The sequence below is a fragment of the Orbicella faveolata genome, unplaced genomic scaffold (assembly GCF_042242905.1).
Source record: "Orbicella faveolata isolate gen_17 unplaced genomic scaffold, um_ofav_v1 contig_24, whole genome shotgun sequence".
NCBI lineage: Eukaryota > Metazoa > Cnidaria > Anthozoa > Scleractinia > Merulinidae > Orbicella > Orbicella faveolata.
Genome location: NW_028301552.1, coordinates 18,544,935 through 18,565,490, shown reverse-complemented (window position 1 = coordinate 18,565,490; position 20,556 = coordinate 18,544,935). Strand labels below are relative to the sequence as shown.

At 39.2% G+C, this 20,556-nt stretch overlaps 4 protein-coding genes across 5 annotated transcripts in view; 3 read left to right on the top strand and 1 right to left on the bottom strand.

Annotated features, from left to right (window-relative positions):
• Window positions 1-709: 709 nt before the first annotated feature.
• LOC110057380 (nuclease EXOG, mitochondrial-like) lies at window positions 710-4,670 on the bottom strand. Its single transcript, XM_020763970.2, has 3 exons — window positions 4,072-4,670; window positions 2,820-3,028; window positions 710-2,094 (listed from the first exon to the last, which is right to left on the bottom strand). The coding sequence occupies exons 1-3, from the start codon at window positions 4,598-4,600 to the stop codon at window positions 1,612-1,614; spliced, it is 1,221 nt and encodes a 406-aa protein (XP_020619629.2). The 5' UTR covers window positions 4,601-4,670; the 3' UTR covers window positions 710-1,611.
• A 25-nt stretch (window positions 4,671-4,695) lies between these two features.
• The window catches only part of LOC110057377 (serologically defined colon cancer antigen 8 homolog), a 25,188-nt gene continuing 9,327 nt past the window's right edge, over window positions 4,696-20,556 (top strand). For both annotated transcript variants that reach the window (XM_020763963.2, XM_089291156.1), the window contains exons 1-10: window positions 4,696-4,832; window positions 5,412-5,519; window positions 6,209-6,291; window positions 6,609-6,740; window positions 8,302-8,427; window positions 9,107-9,466; window positions 10,026-10,079; window positions 18,793-18,857; window positions 19,410-19,463; window positions 20,194-20,218. In XM_020763963.2, the coding sequence (XP_020619622.2) occupies window positions 4,784-4,832; window positions 5,412-5,519; window positions 6,209-6,291; window positions 6,609-6,740; window positions 8,302-8,427; window positions 9,107-9,466; window positions 10,026-10,079; window positions 18,793-18,857; window positions 19,410-19,463; window positions 20,194-20,218 (1,056 nt within the window). In that variant the 5' untranslated portion in view covers window positions 4,696-4,783. The remainder of the gene's footprint in view (window positions 4,833-5,411; window positions 5,520-6,208; window positions 6,292-6,608; window positions 6,741-8,301; window positions 8,428-9,106; window positions 9,467-10,025; window positions 10,080-18,792; window positions 18,858-19,409; window positions 19,464-20,193; window positions 20,219-20,556) is intronic.
• Window positions 10,140-14,868, top strand: LOC110057382 (adenosine receptor A2b-like). The gene has a single exon (XM_020763971.2). It carries the CDS (start codon window positions 11,954-11,956, stop codon window positions 12,890-12,892), a length of 939 nt encoding a protein of 312 aa, XP_020619630.1. The 5' UTR covers window positions 10,140-11,953; the 3' UTR covers window positions 12,893-14,868.
• On the top strand, window positions 15,850-16,972 carry LOC110057383 (adenosine receptor A3-like). Its single transcript, XM_089291216.1, has one exon. The coding sequence runs from the start codon at window positions 15,895-15,897 to the stop codon at window positions 16,825-16,827; it is 933 nt and encodes a 310-aa protein (XP_089147342.1). The 5' UTR covers window positions 15,850-15,894; the 3' UTR covers window positions 16,828-16,972.

Sequence of the window (20,556 nt, the reverse complement as noted above, 5' to 3'; positions counted from 1 at the left end):
CGACAATGGAAGTTCATTTCTATGCGTAAGCAGACATGTACGGCAGTCACTTACAACTCCCAATGGAACCGCTCATTTTAAACTGATGTAGCCGCTTTGTTCTCTTTTCTCTTTTTGCAAGTGTTGTTTAAAATGGGGAGAGAGCACGTTTTATTTTATGTAATGTTCCGCAAGGGTGGCGTGACTCTCTCGTGTAGTAACATTTAACTCCAGTTCAATAGAAGAGTACTTTGCTTTCATTCATACGTTGTGCGTGAATTAAGGCAGGTTGTTGGTAAGCGTCTGAGCAAATGAAAAAGAATAAATAGCATATTTCCCTTGGCAGGCGAATACTGCGTGTAAGAGAATACAAGACGCATAGAACAGATGAACTTGTTAGAATTGTAGATACGCTCAAATATCGAGGGACGGGCAACAGCCTCTCTCACAGAAGGATTCTTTGTCACCATACGAGGAACGGTTCAGTCCGTCACCGAGAAACGAATTAAACAACATTTTTAGTCTACAAAATCTGCAACCCACGCAGAACTAGGCCCCGGAAATAACATACTGTTTTGTTATTACGACGTTTTTATCAGTCCGAAACAACGAACTTCCGGCTATAGATGCTCGGAGTTTATATTGCCAAATTTCCTTACATGGTCAAATATCCTTATGTCAGGGAATGTGTTCATATCGATGATGTAACAAAGACGTAACTGCGACTAAGTAGGAGGGCACGTGACATTTCATCGTTTATTACAGACTGATTCTTTTAGTGTGTACCTGAATAGCAATCTTGATGTGACTCAAACGTTTTTTTGCTATACTGTGAGAATTTCCGCTCTATAGCAGCATTCTATTAAAGATTTTCAAGCGAAGGGAACTGGCCTCTTCTTTTTTAATCACATCCGCGTCATTTTCCAAAAAAAAAAAAAAAAAAAAAAAAAAATATCGTGACATGCGTTCAAACAGACTGTTAAACTTTTTAGAAATAGCCGATTTCAAAGTTTGCTGGTTGTTTCGGGGCTGACGCAAAATTTGCTTGTAAACAGCTCTCTTAAGTTTCTATAGAAGGACAGCAGTTTTATGATCGACAAACGACGGTCAAGAGACCGTCAAAAAATAAGCAAAATTAAGAAGCAAATAAGCTAGAGAGGTTTGTTTTTTGTTTGTTTTTGTTTTTGTTTTTTTTAAGTACATTGGCAAGTAGTTGAATGCACGGTGATCTGTAGACTGTAGAGTGGTAAAAAAAAAAAAAAAATAATAAATAAATAAATAAATAAATAAATAAATAAATAAATAAATAAATAAATAAATAAATAAATAAATAAATAAATAAAAAGAAAACCCTGGAGGGGCCCTGGGCATTCGAAGCCAAACAATTTTATTTTCGTAAAGCTTGATTAATAATGATATTTTAACGGGAAGCTTTCTCACCCGTAGGTGATCTACAGAAAGGTCCCGAAGATTTAGATGAGGCTATTCAGTCTGTCCTCTTAAAGTTTACAAGACTATTAAGTCTGCTTGCTTCCCGGCCGATTTTACATGTATATGTCATATATTTTTTCTATTGTCGATATTTCTTATATTTTTTTCCTGCGAATATCTAAAACAGTACTTTGATTATATCTATTTTTTTGCTTCATCTTCTCCCCTCGGATCCCTCTCTTGTTCATTCATCCTTGCTAAGTCTTCCTCCTTTTCTTGTAGTTCTTTCTTCTTTGTCTCGTATATATCAGTGGTAAAAGCATCCGCCGTCAGCTCACTCGCTTTCATTTCTTCCCAAACGCTCTCCAAAAGTTCTGAACTCGTTGCGTTTCGTAGTCGTCGTCCAAACACAATCATGTCCATACGCTCTTTGGAAAGCAACCTACAACCGTCCGTCAAACAGAGTTCGCTTGCCTTGCCGGCGTCAAACGCCGGGAAAAATATCAAACCTGAATACTGCGCTAAAACGTCCAGTGGAACTTGAAAGTCCTGTAACTTATGCTCGAAGCTCACAGGTTCGTTTGGTACTACAAAAGCTCCGAGAACTGATTGCTTGATGTTATCCTCAGCTAAAATAACTTTGTACAAGTGTGTTGGTACTGCGACGTTGTTAGCGCCTATAACCTAAGGATCAAGAAACACAACCTTGAAAACTAAACTCTGCAGCACAACACTTTTAGCTGGGTAACATGCGCTTATCGGGGAATCTTTGTTTACAACATTTGCCTAAACTACAAAAAATACCAGCTATGGTGCGAATAACTGTTAGCTACTGTGCCAAGTTAGTCGTACATACTGTGGTCGTTCACTTTAGTGCTATATTCGTAAGCAGTGACTACCAAAAGTCAGAAAGATATATCTTTTTATTCAATTTATTACATATCTCGGGCGCAGTATGGAGAAACAACATCGAGGTAAGTGTTACGAATTACCGACAACTTACCGACATCTTACCGACATCTTACCGACACGTCACCGACTGTCGGTTTTGTTTTTTGTTTGGTTTTTGGGCAAAACCTATCGGCCTTCTATCGGACAACCGTCGGCCGACAGTCGACCGACAGACGGCCGACAAACGGCCAACAGACGGCGACATAAGGCCGACAGGTTTTTTCGGGAGCTGCTCTTCACAATTACCCTGATTTGTGTGGCTAAAATTTCCACAAAGCATGAATGAAACATTTCTCACCGGGCAATTTCAATTTCAATTCGATTCAATAAAATCATATTTCCTTTAATATTACACCCAAAGAGCTAAAACTTTCATCAAGTTTCACAATGTTTGTACATCTAATGACACATCTTCTAATGACACAAATTGTAACCATTGACCTCAAAAGTATACTAACCTCATATTTGACAATCTTCTTTCCATCCTCTTCTTTTGGTAAGTACAATGGCCCTGACACGATGTAAACATCAGAGTATCTTTTTGCCAAGCTTCTGCAGTAAGCTTCCAGTCTGTACCAAAGGTTGCAATTATTATCCAAGTCTTGTGGTACAATGTTTGACAAGTAGAATGTTTCATTCATTGCATCTTGATCATACTTGTTGTTGCCTGAAAGGATTGACAGTATTCAATTCTTTCGACTCTTCAGTCAATTCTAGCGAAGCGTATCGCTGACCCTCCCTCCCTCCTGCAGGCATAAATGGAGCAGTTGCTACATGTAATGTCTGAATGCCGAGAGCAAATTCCCAAGTCTCTCTTAAACTTGATACACACAGCTAAAAGCAACCTCGTTCCCAGGGTCTCTCTTCTTCCCATCCCCTGTTGCATTTGAGTTTCTGACAAATTTGCAAAGCTCAATAATGTACTGTTTCCAACAAATGAATTTCATCGCTTTAATGGCAATGCAGAAGTGCACATTATTTTTTGGACTTTGTGGCATAGGCTGCATCGATCAAGATGCAAGCTTGCAGTTTTTAAGCTCACATGAATTTACTCTCTACGTTATTACAAAAACAAAAACAAAATGAATTAGTTCATGTTCTTATAGCCATGCATCTATTGAGTTATGAAGCTTGAATTGCTCTTTGCAACCCTACTGCACTGCTCTTAAGATCACATGAATTTACTCTCTACGTTATTGTAAAAACAAAAACAAAAGGAATTAGATCATTTTCTTGTAGCCATGCATCTATTAAGTTACCAAGCTTGAATTGCTCTCTGCTACACCTCAACCAACTCTTATGCTTTTGTTGTGCTTACCAAACAACCTCATGAATCCGTAACTCAACAGATGTACAATAAGGACGAAACAATAAGTCATATTCGTATTCTCGGCATCGGACTGGAGCTACCTTGCAGTGGTTGCTCATTACAAAGAGATAAATGTCATTTGCATTTGAAGAGACTCCTAGCATTAACCTCAATTGCAAGCTACTTCCAGTCCAATACCGAGAAAAAGAAAATGGTCGTTTCGTGCGTGATAGCTGAGTCACAAGTGGTCGACACGAGTGCATATCATTATCAATGAATCGTAAGATAAGTCAGTGTTACAAATCATAGATGACATCGACATCGTTCAAGGCTCTCTCTTATTTTACAAGGGAGGCAAAGGAGAGAGAGCCTGGGAACGAGGTTGAGAGAGTGGTACTAACTTGCAGGTGCCATGTGTCCCCTTGACCACCCACTGTCCCAGTAGTCGTCATTATTTGACTGGAAGACCGCAGGGATGTTTAGATCGGGCTTAAACGCAGAGTGTATCCTATTCGCCTCTCCTTTCACTTTGTGTCGGGTCGAATGTTCGAGCACCCACCGAGGAGTTTTCTTCGCTTGGTCGTAACACAAGACGTGATTTTTATAACGCAGGTAATCCGGAGACCTCTGTGGGAGACCATACTTGAGTAGCTTATCCTCCTCAGTATCACTCTTTCCTGGCAAATTGTCCACTTGGTCAAGATCTGTCTCGACTCGAAGAGGGCTTATGGTCCTCAGTTCGCGTCCCTGCTTGAGATTGTCGTGCTTTGCTACTATTTCTTCGATTTCTTTCTTAGCGGAAACATTCTCTTTCTCGGTATCCGAGGTCTCATAGTATATTTTCGTCAACCCAGCGCCGACAATTATTCCAGTTAAAATGCTGCCAAAGCCTTTAAACTGCGACCGAAGTTTAGTCAGCCAAGCGGCCATGTTGGAAACTGAAAGAACACTGGGGCGAGAAGGTGCATATCGCGGGCTCAATTGTTTGTGAGTGCCTGTTTGAAACCGTTTCTCTTGAGATCTCTCTTTGTATACATAGAACTTTTTATGGGTTTTACGAGGAACTCATTCAGTGTCTTCTCTCAAATGCGGTAGAAAGGTCTCAAAAGAGTAATGTTTGATATAGATGAACCAATTTCAGATTACCAGAAAGCGATTCGAGGTAGGCAAACTAACTGATGAATTTAGCGTAACGTTTGGTCAGATAAAATCAGATCATATCGATTCATGTAAGCTTATTAAGCTAAACAGCCTCTAAGGAATGACTCTATCACACTCTTGACGTGTGCTTAATATTCATGTGTTGTGGCAGGATAGCAGGATAATAGAGGTTTGAAATGGATAAGCTATATATCAGTAAGGATTAGTGAACTTCAGGGTGAAGTACAGTCTAGGCAGCAAATAATTGAGCTTACTGCTGTACAGTATGTCTGTAGGCAGTAAATCATGGGCTACTGGAACACACTGGCAGGGCTGCACATGTACTTGTAAGAGTCAGTCAATATTCTCTGTCATTTGGGAGGATGTGTTAAATTCGTTTCTGTAAACATAAGATTTACTAATCGTTGGATGTTGTCCTTCGGTAGCATTTTAAATGAAAGTGGCAAAAGTTCAATTGAGGCCTTGCACTACTGTAAAATGATACTAAAATTGTTTAAAAATCATTTTACAGTAGTGTAGGGCCTCAATTGAACTTTTGCCACTTTCATAAAGTTTTACGTTTTCTGTCTCTTGTATGCAGAGAGAGCTTCCCAAAGCTTGGGTCCACTGAGATATGCACTTAATTCACCTGTCAAGTCTCCTGCTTCCAAGAGGTTTATATTCAAAGGAGATGCCTACAGCTCGGCAGGTAAAAAAAAAAAAAAAAAAAAAAATATATATATATATATATTGAAAATGATGTTTAACACTGTCCATTTTAGAAATTGATAATACTATAATATGTAATATAATTTTGAGAACTGAAGAAGGGACACTAGTTGTCAAGAAATCATACCTACTTAGGAAGGTATATATGTCAGGTTGTGTCAACCAACAGCTATTCAATTATGGCACCCAACTCTGACCATAACACTGATAAAAGAACATACCATGTTGATGAATTGAAAGTTCACTAAGATCAACCTACTGTAGGGATTCTGAGGCTCAGTGTCCAGTCTACACTGTAATGTGGATTAATAAATGATGGTAGCATTTCTGTCCCTAGACCACACCAATCTGGACAAATTAAAGATTCAGCATTTTATCTTTAGTCTTTGAGCTTTTGGCGTAACAAATATTAATGCATGGTTGAGTCTACACTAAATTTAACTTTGTGATATCAGCTGGCATGTTGAAAAATATCCACTCTGGAGATTACTTTTAACAAGCTCCCTATTGGTAGCTGAATTTACCGTTTTAGAGTGGACAGAATGTCAAACTGGAGAAAAAGTATGTTAAGATGAAAACAATACTGGTATCAGGAACGTACATCAGATTGTTTTCCCTTGTTTTTAACTGACTTTGTTGATGAAATCAGTTGTTTTGCTTTGCTTTCAGTGGCAAGATTGAAGACATTACTCCAGCGATATGATGAGGCTAAAATTTTGGAACCGAGACCTCTAGGCTCTTTTTCGAAGCCAGTGAGTATGAAGTGGTGCATTAGTGACAGTCAACAAAAAAGGCCAATTTTGATAAATGTATGAGGCTTACGGGAATAAAACAAAAGAAATCACATTGACAGGGCTTCTGATAGATTGCGGGAAAAAAGTCAAATTTCACGAGATTCTCAGAGACAAATTTGCCTAAATATGGCTGATTTTGCGGAAAGTTCATGGAATAAAAAAAAACCCCATGCGAGGTCTGGAGTATGGAATTATTTTCCAGAACAGCACATTCAAAAGGCTTGCTTCAGTCTCATTTGTTGCTTTGTAACTTTTAAATGAATTCTATACTGTAGGGTGGAGCACCTAATGGCCAACCCTTATCCCCAGATAGAAGCTACTTGCCCAGTACAGATGAAGTTACTCACCTTTTAGACAACCAGGTTGCTATTTTCCAACATCTTGAGGGTCAAGTCGAGTTTTACAAGGTGAGTCAAAAATCAATATTGAAATGAAATTGTGTATAGTGGTTCTGATGCTTTACAACACTCTTCAACTGCTATGATTGTGCAATGCCAGTTTAGGGAAGGAGAAGTAAGTCTGATTCATTCCTAGTCACTAGAGATAAGATGTCTCCTTGCTGCCAGTGCTTGACTGTTCTTTGTGAAGTGTAAAGAAACAAGGAGCATTCTTCTCCCTCCCCTGCCCTGAATCGGATGCTACATGTACTAAGTTCACTCAGCCTTTAGCTTACCCCATTTGAACTGGATGAATGTCTTTTTCCTGAGAGGTCGCCCATGGTGATGTCAATCACCATTGCCCAACTGGACCACAGTCCCCACAAGCCAAACTGATGGGGTCTCCAGGTGGGGATCAACCCAGAACAGGATCAAGTGGCTTGTGGCTACAAAGGCACAGCCTCCAGACCACGGTACCTAACCCTGAGGCACCAAACTAGAGCTGTAGATCTGAAAAACAAAAATTGTGATGCCTGCCATGCAAGTTAATTGGAGATGTAAACAATAGCATAGTGCAAATGCAGGTAAATTAGGTAGGCATTGCTGGACTGTCGTCACTACATTTGCAATGCGATGATCAAGTGCAGACTGCCAATCCGAATCTATGAGCAGAGTAACAACCAGAAGCCAGTAGAGTGTAGAATGGACTGCATTGTGTATGACAGCTGCTGCCGAGTTAGTGCACAACCATCCTCGTACAACGGGTAAATTTCAATTTGCTAAATGATAAATGGACCCTGGAAATCTAGAGAATCCCAAGCAGCAGGCAGCCCACAGCATGACATGGTCCCTGCATGTAGTGTTCAGATCTAGTTAAAGCTGAATTATAATTGGGGTGGTGCTTTGTGGCCCTCTAGCAAGGGGCCCCAAGCTAGTCATTAAATCAATATAACATAATTATGTTAAAAAACAGTATATTCGATGCACATGACAAAGCATGAGGAATAATTCAACCATTTTCTCTTGTCAGCCATCTTGAATGTGTCCAAGTTACTTTTACATGTAACTTTAGACACCCCATAACCGGTTGATGTGCAAAGTAGAAAATATAGAGGTCAAAAAAGGACCTGCAATTCTGTAATTCTCACTGAAGTGTGTGTCAGGGCTGAGCATAAGTTTAAAGAAGCTGATCTGAGCAAGACTAGCAAACATTGAAAGTTATACCAAAGCCACAGACTGGAAGTAACATACATGTAGGCCACTGCTTTTTTTGGAATGGTTTCACAATTCCGTCAACATTTGTGGTTGCACAACAACTCCCAGAGGTTTCAAATCAGAGTGATTTTGATTTTTCAGCGTTTCATTATTTTTCCCAAAGGAGGGCAACTGGTTTTCACAGGCATGCAACACTTTTTGAACTGAACATCTTTACAAAAAAACATTCCTCAATATGGTCAAACCATAATGTGAAACGAAAGGAAATGAAAATCAAACTGGTTTGAAAAAGTTTAGACCCCCCAAAAAATTTTGCACTAAAATAGATACAGTAGTCTAAATGACTACATGTCAGTGACTTTCTTTGTTTTTCCAGGATGCTTTAGAGTCATTGAAGCAACGAGCAGAACTTGTGATTACAGAAAATGAGACTCTTTTTGATCAGCTCAAGACACAAGCCATTACGCAAGTGCTATCAGCGGAAAAGCAAACTGATTTTGAAGTATGTGTCTTAGTTAACTGGTTTATGCATTGTTCACATACTTATCTTTGATATTTGATTTGAATTATAAGATGAATTTTTATATTATAAATTTTATTTATAAATTTTATTATAAATTTTATTTTTATTTTATTATAAATTTTATAAATTTAATTTTTATATTATAAGATTTATGCTGTCAAGTCATGTGATGTGATAATTTTGTGTGCATGGTTAACACCACTTCACCTCATGCTAGAAAATGCATATTGTACTCTTTTTACAATGGTTAAAAAGAGATATGGGCATTATAGGTGTAATCTGTACAGTGATGAGGTGTGATATTACAATCTCCAGCCTGTAATTCCACGCACAATGCATAGTTATCCCCTCTGTAATACACACAGCTCATCTTGGCCTAGATAGCAAAAATTTTAATCCCAGTTTTCACAATAAGAAGCAACACCATGTCTTTATTAATGTACTTTGTGTACCCTCCCTGGATGGAATGATTTTATTACACCCCCTGCCCCCTACTCCCTGCCCCTGCCCACACCCTCACCATTACTATTTTTAGGTGTTTCTTCTCTCAGAATTAAACTACTAGTGTTGGATGAGGAAATTGATCACAGTGCATGAGAAATGACCAGGACAGGCGATTCAATCTCTAGTCTGACATTATTAATGTATTTAATATTAGGACCAGTCGCCATCAAATACCAGAGAGGACACTCTAGGGGTTCAAGCACGAAGGGTTAGCTGTGACGATAGTGATGATGATGATGATGACGACAGACACATTGAGGACAGTGATGTCAAAGGATCTAAACTGCGGTTACACGGCGAGGCAAGCACAGAGAGACATCCGAGAAACACAGGCAAGGAAATGCAGAGAGCGAAGGAACATGATCCAGATGATGAAGAAAGAAGTGCAAGGGACACAGATAGGAAGGCACAAATGGCAGTTATGGATCATGATCCTAGAAAGGCATTGATGCCAAGAGTGCAGCAGAGGTCTACTATGGAGACTTCATTTGAAATGGACGCCGTTGATTCACAGGTACGGTGCATGACGTAAATGATCCTTCGTAATTATATTTAAGATATTACTGTACATTTACTACTTGATGTGTTTTCAAACGATGCACCCGCATTGGTATTATGGATCGTGGTAATATTTGCTTCTGATGATTAAGAATATCCTAAAACAAGATGTACAGTAAAACATGCTTCAGGCCTACATTTAGTGTAATTTTTATACTGACTGATTATGGTAGCAGTTGAGTGACATCTAACAGGCAAGACTCCCGGTTATCCTTTTAGAAGTTTCAGTTTTATAATTGCACACTAGAAATATAGAAATATACAGAGGACGCTTTAATCCATCAGATGTGAAGACGTCTCTATAACTAGATAATTTTACGCTATGGTTTGTTGCTTGCGTTCAGTAAAAGTCCAAATTTGGCATGGTTAAACTGAGTCAGTTGGTCCAATGTACGGCCCACGTTTAAAGCATTAAAGGACATGGCCGACATAGTTAGTGTGGCCGAGCACCATTTCTCTCGTAATACAGGCTCGGGTGTTAAAATAACACTGTGATTTCTTTGTATTCTTGACAGCTCTTTATGTCCGCCAATGAAAGGAAATTTGTTAACCAACTTGAAGAAGAAGTGGTAAGTGTCAAAACTACGGAAAACTGCTGTGAAACTCCCTTGTTCGACCACCTTTTGTAGACAACCACTTTATCTGTAAGTTCTCTTTTGAATGAGATTAAATTTTGATAAACATTTCAAAATAAAAATGAGCGATAGGAATTTTACACAACGTTTCGATGTCGTCATGACATCATTATCAAGTGACAAGAAAATAACGTTATTTTCTTGTCACTTGATAATGATGTCATGACGACATCGAAACGTTGTGTAAAATTTCTATCGCTCATTTTTATTTTGAAAAGTTCTCTTTTAGAGAAGTTTAAGGAGCTCAGTCACGGTATTTTAAGTTTATTTGGCCGCGTAAAAAAATAACCTTAAATTGAAGGAAACTTGAAAAAAAAAAAAAAAGGTAACTAAGATTGAAAAACTGAAAACGCCAAAGAATAATAATAATACATAAAGGAACAAGGATGGCTAAGGATAGAGAAGGTTAGCACGGACTACACTGAACAACGCACTTGGACACATTTAAAACTTAAAGACAAAGCTCCTTTAAGTGCTGCCTCCCCGAGAAACCGGTTTTTCAATCCCTGTAACTGCGGAGCGGCTGGTTAAGGAATCATTGAATTTTTTCAATAAAAAGCGCTACTTGACAGCATTTTATGGGTTTTTACTCGCATGACAAACACAAGCGCAAGTTTAAAACAAGTAGAACGCACACGTGTAAAACAAGATGAACGGAACGAGTGTTTTCTAAGGCACCACATAAAAGATTCCTTTGTGTTTAAACGGTGTTCCTTTTCATCAGCGGAAGGTGAATGTAAGCATAAGTGGAACAGCGGGGAAAAGAAACATTTTGATCCCGATCTGTACTTGTATGTTTGCTTGAAGCATGAATCTACAGTGGAATAAGTAGTCTGACTTGTCAATGTAGTTACGCTTGTGCTTGTGTTGTTTATTGTGAAACCCAGCCGTCAGTAAGATGTTGATAATTTAAGCACCTTTTGTAAGGAAAATTTCCTATTTTTCCCTGAAAATATGCCTTATGCAACATGTTTGCCACATAATTGAATGAAAGAAATCTAAAATCTGATTATGGGAGTATTTTGGTTTCAGCGATCGACTCAGGATGCTTCGTCAGATATAACTACTATGATCGCATACGAAAGACAATCCGTCAGGGTATCGTCTCCATTAGGCCTAGCTAAACTTTGTCAGATACATGTACTAAGTTCGACAGCCTGTGTCGAACAGGAGAACAGTCCGGCAGCGAAAAACACGCAGAATGACTTGACATCCAAAGCCGAGCTGTAAACTACAATGAACCCCTCCACAAACCTCCGGCCACCCCGCACAATATATTTAAATGAAAAATTAAAATACACAAAGAAGCTGGTCACCAAAAATAATAACAGAGCTAAACGAGAAAAAACTGCTGCAGTAAGCATGTTAATGACTTCCACTGAAGCTGTGAAAACGTCAGTGATCAATAAAAAGCTTTCTAATAATGTCGGTAGTATAGTCAATCTGACAATCACAATCGACAGAATTCAAATACACGTGAGCTCAAAGCATCTTGTTGGTGACAAATTTAGTGCATAGACGCCGGCTGTGATGGTGGATTTTTAGCATGAAATAACCGTCAGGCATTCTGACTACCTTACCAGTGTGGTGTCTTGGGAATTCCAACAATTGTAAGTCAATGTAAGCGCTAGTCTACAACTCAAGATATTGCTCATGTGAAACCATCTTGGTGGTGAAAAAGTCAGTATATAAACGCCGGCTTTGATGGTATACGTATAAAATCGCCGTCGCTTTCCAGCGATCAAGTGATCCTGAGTGGATTTTGAGAAATATCTCTCGCTTAGACAGCTGACCTCACTTGCAAAATAATGGCGATGACAAACGTAACTGGAGGTGGAAAGCACACTGAATCATTTGTACAACAGCTTTGCTCTGTCAGTTTGACGGACGGAATACACGACCAGTTGATATCTATCTCAGTGTTGGATATTTTCCTTTCCATCACTGCCTTCCTTGGTAATACTCTGATCCTAGTCGCCCTTCGCAAGGAGTCTTCCCTTCATCCGCCGTCCAAACTCCTATTTAGTTGTCTGGCAACAACCGATCTCTGTGTCGGTATTATTGCAGAGCCTCTTAAAGTTTGCTATTTTATGGCTCTCGCTCAGAAAAAATGGAATCTTTGTCGCTACGTCTTAGGCACCTTTTCCGTAACCGGCTATACTTTGTCTGGAGTCTCTTTGTTAACCATGACTGCAATAAGCGTGGACAGACTTCTCGCCCTGTTGTTGGGACTGAGGTACAGACGAGTTGTAGCTTTAAAGCGTACATATGTTGTTGTAGTTATGTTTTGGATTGTGAGCATTCTCGGTGCAACATCGTTCTTAAAAAATCACCTGATCACCTTCTGGTATGGCTGTGTAATTACATTGTTGTGTGTAGTAACGTCGATCTTCTCGTACACAAAGATTTTCCTCACACTTCGTCGTCACCAAACGCAAGTACAACACCACACTCAACAACCTAGCCAAGGAGTTCCACTGAACTCAGCGCGATACAGAAAGGCAGTGTCCAGTGCGCTGTGGGTGCAGTTGGCATTAGCGGTCTGTTATCTACCATACAGCATATTAGCAGCATTGTTCAGTTATAGAAGACTATCTTCTTCCGATCTTGTCCTCTGGGGATTTGCGACCACTCTAGTTTTCTTTAACTCTTCGTTAAACCCGTTTCTTTATTGTTGGAAGATTGCTGAAGTGAAACGAGCAGTAAAGACGACAATTAGAGAAGCAATTTGCTGTCTGTGGAGTTAGGTGATTGTCGTGTTGCACGACCGTGTTTTTCCTCTCAGAGTAAATCTAAAACATCGTCGTCGTCGTCGTCGTCGTCGTCGTCATAATCATCATCATTAGTCCTGGCTCTCCTCTGGGAGAATAGGACCATAATCTAAATCAATAAGTTTGGAATATTTTCTTTAATTCTGATGATGTGTGGAGTTCAACTAGACTTCTATTTCATCAGGAGTTCCTTTCTTTCCGTATAATTTTTGTTTCTTAAAGTTGTTCCTGTACATTACCCAGTGTTGTTCCCTGTATGTTGGAAAGCGTGAGTTTCTGTTAAGTGTTGAGTAGTTTACGCTCAACGTAAATTTTGCAGAAATATCTTGCACATAGACAGTATTTAAAAAATTAAAAAAAAAAGTATTAAACGACACGCTTTCAATTGAAATGTTCTAGAACTCTGTAAAAAGCTGTGGACATGTTTTCGTTATCAGTAACAGCTTTAGTCTTTGTTTTGCCGAGTTATTAAACACTATGACTGTATTCTCTTTGTCATGTAAATAAGGTTAAGGTAAATACGGGTCCATGTTATCGGAACAAAGTAGTATGATTTTTATCAGGCGTCAATCGATAAGCATTCCGTTATGAAATATCTCGTGGTTGTTTTATAATTGTGGCGAAATTTATGTCTGAAGCAAAACGTAATACTACATGCTAAGAAGGCAGCAATAAGAAATAAACAGTTTATAAAGAAACTTCTTTTGTCATCAGATGACATCTCCCAAGTGACATCCAGTTTTCAAAATTTGCGCTCGATGCTCGCACGTCGGTTTTAATCTCAACTAAATTGTTAAACTGAGTATTACACTTTTTAGTTTTAACAACCAGTGATGTTGTGAATGCCTACAGAATGTCATGGCTCCTTAGAAGAGGTCTCACAAAAAGTGCCCTTGTTTAAAAATATATGAAAGATAATAAACACAACAAGCACCGTTTGGCGCGAAAATATGCACGGATATTTGTCCGTGACATTCTAAACGTGTTCCTCAAAGCTCACAGTCTTCCTCCATCTTCATTATGTGAAAACTGGTAGTTTCTCGGAACAGATGGCGCCCGCAGACAAGTATCCAAGAATATTTGTGACCTATCGCGCGAAAACATGCATAAAAGGATATCCGTTAAACTGTCAAAACGAACGGTAAACTAACGGATGGGAAACGGATGCTCAAGCCGTTTAAATCGACTTCAATTACCGTTCGAACGGCCCAAGAAATAATTTCGAACGGTGGTTGCTGTAAACGTTCGAACGGCACAGGATATTGTTCGAACGGATAATGTCTGCCATTCGAATAGCTATAGAAAAATTTTGAGCGGATCTTATGCAAGCCGTTCTGACGGCTTGAGGTGGCCGAACGCAGTTTTCGATTTCTGTGTTTCATATACCTTTTACCCTAAAACCCTTGATCCTTGGTCACCAAAAATGGCAACAGCAAGTTAACAACGCAACCTTCGGGTTTTTGATAGTTAAGCTGACATATGTGCCGTTGCCATGCAACATAAATAAATATAAACAAGGCTTCTTCTTTATTTGCAGAAAATCCAGTCATAGTAGTTAATAACAAAGAGATTTTTAATTATCCCTTGTTGAAGGACAACTGAAATATCTTGAATTTCCTCAGTTAAATTTCAAAAGTTTTTCAATACTCCAGTTACTTATTTCCTGAAATGTTTTCGTGCCAAATTTCGTGAAATTCTAATGAGTGGTTCTGGAGAAATGAGCTTATTTCCTAGAAAGCCATTCCGCATTCAATCGCGATTGTTTTACTTACTACGCATGCGCTGCATTTAACTGGGTTCTTTCGGTAACAGAAAAATCTGCGAATTGCTGGGTTCTTTGAATCGTTACGTTTTATAACAAACATTTCTGATAAGAGACTAAAACCATAAATACACTGTGATCAGTTCTGAAGAAAAATAGCACACATAGCTCGAGCATTGTGCAAATAAAATGATCGCTGTATAGACGCCATGTTTGTTTGTTTTTTTTTATTGTCCTTTTGCGCGCGCTGAATTGTATTTTGTAAGAAAAATGGAGGTTATTGTTTCCTGCAGCCTAGCCTGCAGTGGCGCTCGCCTGTCAACATTCGCTGTTACCCTCTGACGTCATAGATTGTACATCAATAAAATAGCAAGGATCAAAATCTTATCGCGCATGAATATAGAACAAATAAAACAGAACGTGACCGCTTGAGGCGTGCTAGATCGCTATCGGCGAATCTTACGCTCGTTATTTATTTCTGTTTCTATGATATGGGTTACATCTTGCAACTTTTAAACATAACGGATCTAAAAACTTACCTTTCGAATTGTAAATGGGATTCTGATTAAACAACACTTTAAACGAGCTGCATTGCAACTTACTATAACAGCCCTTAGCTTGTCCGTCTTTTTGCGCCATATTTCGTTAGGATTATTTAAACAAATCAGCATTCTCGTATGAATAAGCCAATTAACGGGGGCGTTATTTCAGCCTTTGCCATGATTTTTCCTCGCACGCCATTGGGAAAAGTGGAGAAGACCTTGGGAACGAGGTTGACTTTGTATCGAAACGAATTGTATTGAAACTATCTACAACTAAGGTGAATTAATACGCTTACGCTGTGAAAACGTCAGTCAAACGGCAAAAAGTTGTGAAATCACGCCAGTTCTCAAGCTGAAAGTAAAACTCGACACAATTCCGTTATCGCTTGCACCGAACGACCGTCAGCTATTCCACCAAACAAGTGAAACATTTTGAGAATTCCAACATTAGTAAGTGAAGTAGCAGCTAATCTACAGCGCAAACATACACATATGGAACCATCTGTCAGATAGCTCTGAATTGGAAACCATCTTGATAGCATTTAATTCAGTGCATAAAAGGCGGTTCCGATAGTGTAATATAGAATCGCCGTCGCTTTCGAGTGATCAAATGATCCTGAGTGGATTTTGAGAAACATCTTTCACTTAAACAGCTAATCTCACTTGCGGAACAAATGGCGACGGCAAACGTAACTGGAGGTGGAAAGCAGACGGAATCATTTTCACAACAACTTTGCTCTGTCAGTTTGACGGACGGAATACATGGAGAGTTGTTATTTATTGCAGCGTTGGACATTATTCTATCAGTCACAGCCTTTCTTGGGAATACTCTGATTCTAATTGCTCTTCGCAAAGAGTCTTCCCTTCATCCTCCATCCAAAGTCTTGTTTAAGTGTCTGGCAACAACTGATCTCTGCGTTGGCCTTATAGTACAGCCTATCCATATTTCCTATTTGATATCCCGAGTTCAGGAGAAATGGGATTTGTGTCCTTACGCAGTTGCCTCCCATTTTGTAGCCTGCTATACTCTATCTGGAGTCTCGTTGTTAACAGTGACTGCAATAAGCGTGGACAGACTTCTCGCTCTGTTCTTGGAGCTGAGGTACAGACAGGTTGTAACTTTAAAGCGAACATATGTTATTGTAGTTGTGTTTTGGGTTGTGAGCATTCTCGGTGCGACATCGTACCTCATTAATGATCATATCACTTTCTGGTATGGCTGGATAGTCATTTCGCTGTGTGTAGTGATCTCGATCTCCGCTTACACAAAGATTTTCCTCACACTCCGTCGTCGCCAAACGCAGTTACAAGACCACACTCAACAACCAAGCCAAGGAATTCCACTGAACTTAACGCGATACAGAAAGGCAGTGTTCAGTGCACTATGGGTGCAGTTAGCATTAGTTGTTTGTTATCTACCATATTGCATAGTTTCAGCCTGTTTCCGATACGACAGACAATCTGTATCCTATTTTCTCGCTTGGGAATTAACAATCACTCTAGCCTACTTGAATTCGTCGCTAAATCCTTTTCTTTATTGCTGGAAGATCAGTGACGTAAAACAAGCAGTGAAGATGACAATCAGAGAAATGCTGTCCTGTTCATAGGGTTAGTTCACAAAATTGAGATATTTTGTGAGAGATACTTCATGGAGATCAAACTCGCAGTTCACTTTTACTCATATTCGGGTTGAAGATTTAAAATATTGCCTTGTAGTACGTGCTTAAAAAAGAAAAAAAAAAAAAACAGAAACACTTTTATTCGAAAACTGTTATGTGTTATTTGATTATTTCACAGCGTATCTTATCAATACCCTAGTCTGTGGTAAATATTACAGCATCCATATCCCAAGCAAAACTCCTAACAATTGTGTGCTATGTTTTCTTTACAAGAAGACTGGAATGATACTGCTTCCTTATTACTTTCAATCCTCTGATATCGTGATATTAATACCTCGGTAGTAAATGTTAAATAAAAAGCCTGAAAAAGAACATATTTTGTCATTCATTATGAGTAGCCTTCTAAAAAATTTATAAGGCGAATTTTGGTTCCGTAGGAAACCGTGATACTAATGCCTCGGTGGTTATTATAATTATTATTATTAAATGAGAAATACACAGCCCGAAAAACAACTTCTTTCGTCATAAAATATGAATATGAATATCCTTCTGAAAAATTTATGTCACCTGTTGTAATCCATCAGTCACGAATATTTTATCTGGCGTGCGATTAGTCTAACTGAAACAGGTGACGCGATGCAGCCGAAACGGAAGAATATCACATGTTATTAAAACTGGATCATTGGGTAATGCATTTCGAGAGTTTTGGCTTAGCCATCATGGGGTATGAGCCATTATACCATGTTCTGTACACGTGATTTCTTGGGGCTTTTTAGTTTTATTTTAGTTTTCTATATTGTTGGGGCGTTTTTGATAAAATCATTATTCCACTCGCGCTTGTTGGATATGAGAAGAGTAAAGCCAGCTTGGGGCTACGCGCCTCTTTGGTTATCTACTATCTCATGTCCAACACGCGCCCGTGGAATAATTGTTAAAGATCTTCATATGATATCCCCCAAATTTAATGGTACTGAGTATTTCAACGAACTTACAATATTTTTGAACTCCAACAACAGCTTAGGCTGAAAAGAGGTCTCCCCAAAAAGTGACCTTATGTATGAAGAAAATGCAATGTTGCCCACTTCCACTTACCACTGCCCACTTGGCTGGAAACAGTCCCATTGTTAGGTGTCTTGTGGTGTCTTGTGTTAGGTAGCCAATGAGAGCGCGCGCTTTTGAGGGAAATTTCCAGTTATATAACAAAAATTCTTAACGTCTTAACAGGGTCACAACCAACACACTGGAAATTATCACGTGACAGCTAACCACTTCCATCTTTGTTCACAGCTTTGTCCACAGTCTCTCAGTCTTTATTATTGAAACACGGGTACACATTCCTTAATGCTACTGAGGTTACGGCTTCAACCAGATTGTGCTGCCGGAGGCCCGATGGGATTGAAAAACTCGCTCAAATCGCGGGTTAACAGAACATCCAGGTCATTCATGAACGTATTAGGGAGTTTAAGAAGCTGCGACGGCGTCGCCCGGGACAATGTCGATTTGTTTTTTACCACAATATCAACATCAAAGAAAATGTTTTTTTTTTTTTTTTTTTTTCAGAGCGCGAGCTGAAAAAGGCATTGCGTGACACATTGACGCGAGCATCGTTGTCTGGACTTTTATCGACAACGGCAAATTAGCTAATTAGATTGCGAGATTAGCAGCAATTGTGGTAAAATAAGTAATAGCTTTATATTTTACCTACGAATCTCACGATGCTCTAAAGTCAGTTACTCAGTTTCTCTTTGTCAAAACTATCTTGAAACTGGTTATGGAACACAGCATTAAATTCGAAGTATAAATTTAAAAATTATCCGTTGTGGTTCAAGTTTTCCACACAACGCAGAATTTGGTCATTTTTCGTTGTTGTTTTACAGAGGACGTACATCAACAAAGTCCCCCAATAAAATATCCAGTTTCCCAATCTAAAGTATTTTTATTATTATTTTACAGAAAAAAATACGTAAACTGCACGACGCAAAGACAAGACATCTTGAATCACTTCTCTACTCAACAAGGTGATATCATATTATTCCTGTTGAAAGTACAAGTAACATATCTTATGCTTTCACGTTAACGAGAGGAAAAGCACACAGCTTAATCACAGCGTTTTCTAGGACTTTGCCCTGGAAAGTGTATGACGCATCCACACACATGTAGTTGATCTCTCGCTTTCGAGCGAAATGTGTTTTGTTGGATCCGATGAATTATCAGCCCCCTTTTATATGACAACGAGTCGGTTATCATTTATTAAGGAACCTTACAGCAGTAAGCGGAGATGTTGCAGAAGGAGTAGAAGAGCTCTACATGTTTCACTTCTAGTTGATGTTGCGTCAAGTTAAATGTGGCGGATCCAGACCTTGAGCTGGGCGGCGGGGGGTGCCTGCCTTGCCGACTTTTCTTCCTTCCTTTCTTTGTTTGTTTGTTTGTTGTTGTTTTTTTCACCCAAATTAAAGGGGGACGATCCCCCCGGGCCCCTCCCCTAGATCCACCACTGGTTAACAGAGCTTGATTCTAGTATTTGAATCATGTCCGTTGAACTGAAAGCTTTTATTTGGTGTCCTTTACAGAGATGAACTTGAAGACTACCAAAGACAAGTGTCAGAGCTGCAGGCAAAATTAAGGCGAGTGTTTAAAGCTGGATTTTTAACTTTAAGCTACGTAATCGCTAAATCTCGTATCGGTCGACTTGTCGAAATAGTTGAGTGATTCAGGTTTCCAGTTTTGCGTCACTGTGCATTGTTTTTAGCCCAACGTATCAGCCCTAAGATGGTTTATTGACCCGTAAGGTTGCAAACCAATTTCAGTCAAGATTTAACACTTGCCACGTTTTGTTTCCCGCTTGATGCATGGTGACGTGCTCTTTCTTTGCATTGTGATCAGTGTATTCTATATTTGGTCGGTGCCGTGACTAACTATATACATGTACATTTTGAGACTAATGTTTTTGGAGGGTAAAACGAGGACATAACGCAAGTTGTCTCGGAATATAGAGAAAAGGGCGTAGTGTTAAGGCATGGAGACCCCCCCCCCCCCCCCTCACCCTCTTATCTTAAACAAGGGAGCTACAGCCAAAGCCTGTATGCGTCTGTGGTGCAGCCGGACGTGTCACTCTAAAAACAGTCGGTATTGAGAGCCTATGACGCAGGCTAGCAGTCACGTACATACTCGTAGTAAAAATTTCCCGGAAAGGGAAGATATTCAAATGAATTGCTTTTTTGCTCTTTATTATTTAGTATTTCTACAATGGGCTTAAAGCTACGACCCATGCATTGATCTTGACCAATACGTTATTCATTTTGATGAAACAAAGTACGAATTTTTTTTAGATGTTTAATTTTATTATGTTTACAGAGCTCAAAAAGTGCTAGAAGAACAGGTTAGACAATTAATGAATTTTAAGTTAGTACATGTAATATTACAGTGATGATATCGTGGCGGTTCGGCTGTCTTTGTGTTTTGCTTTAGTCCTTATAGTTTAATACTTTGAAAAAGACCTGATTTATCGTAAAACTCATCTTTTTACGTTGGTATTCGCTTAACTACATCACTGATGGTCGAACTTCAGCCTTGTTTCGCCAACTTTGTTTCTTGACTCCGTCAACATTACTGAAGATTTTATTTCTTTTACCAGTAATTATGCGGAGTGAGACAACAAGTTCAGTCATGAGATTACACGAACTGATCACCTACAAGAAGTCTTGATTCAGACTCTCT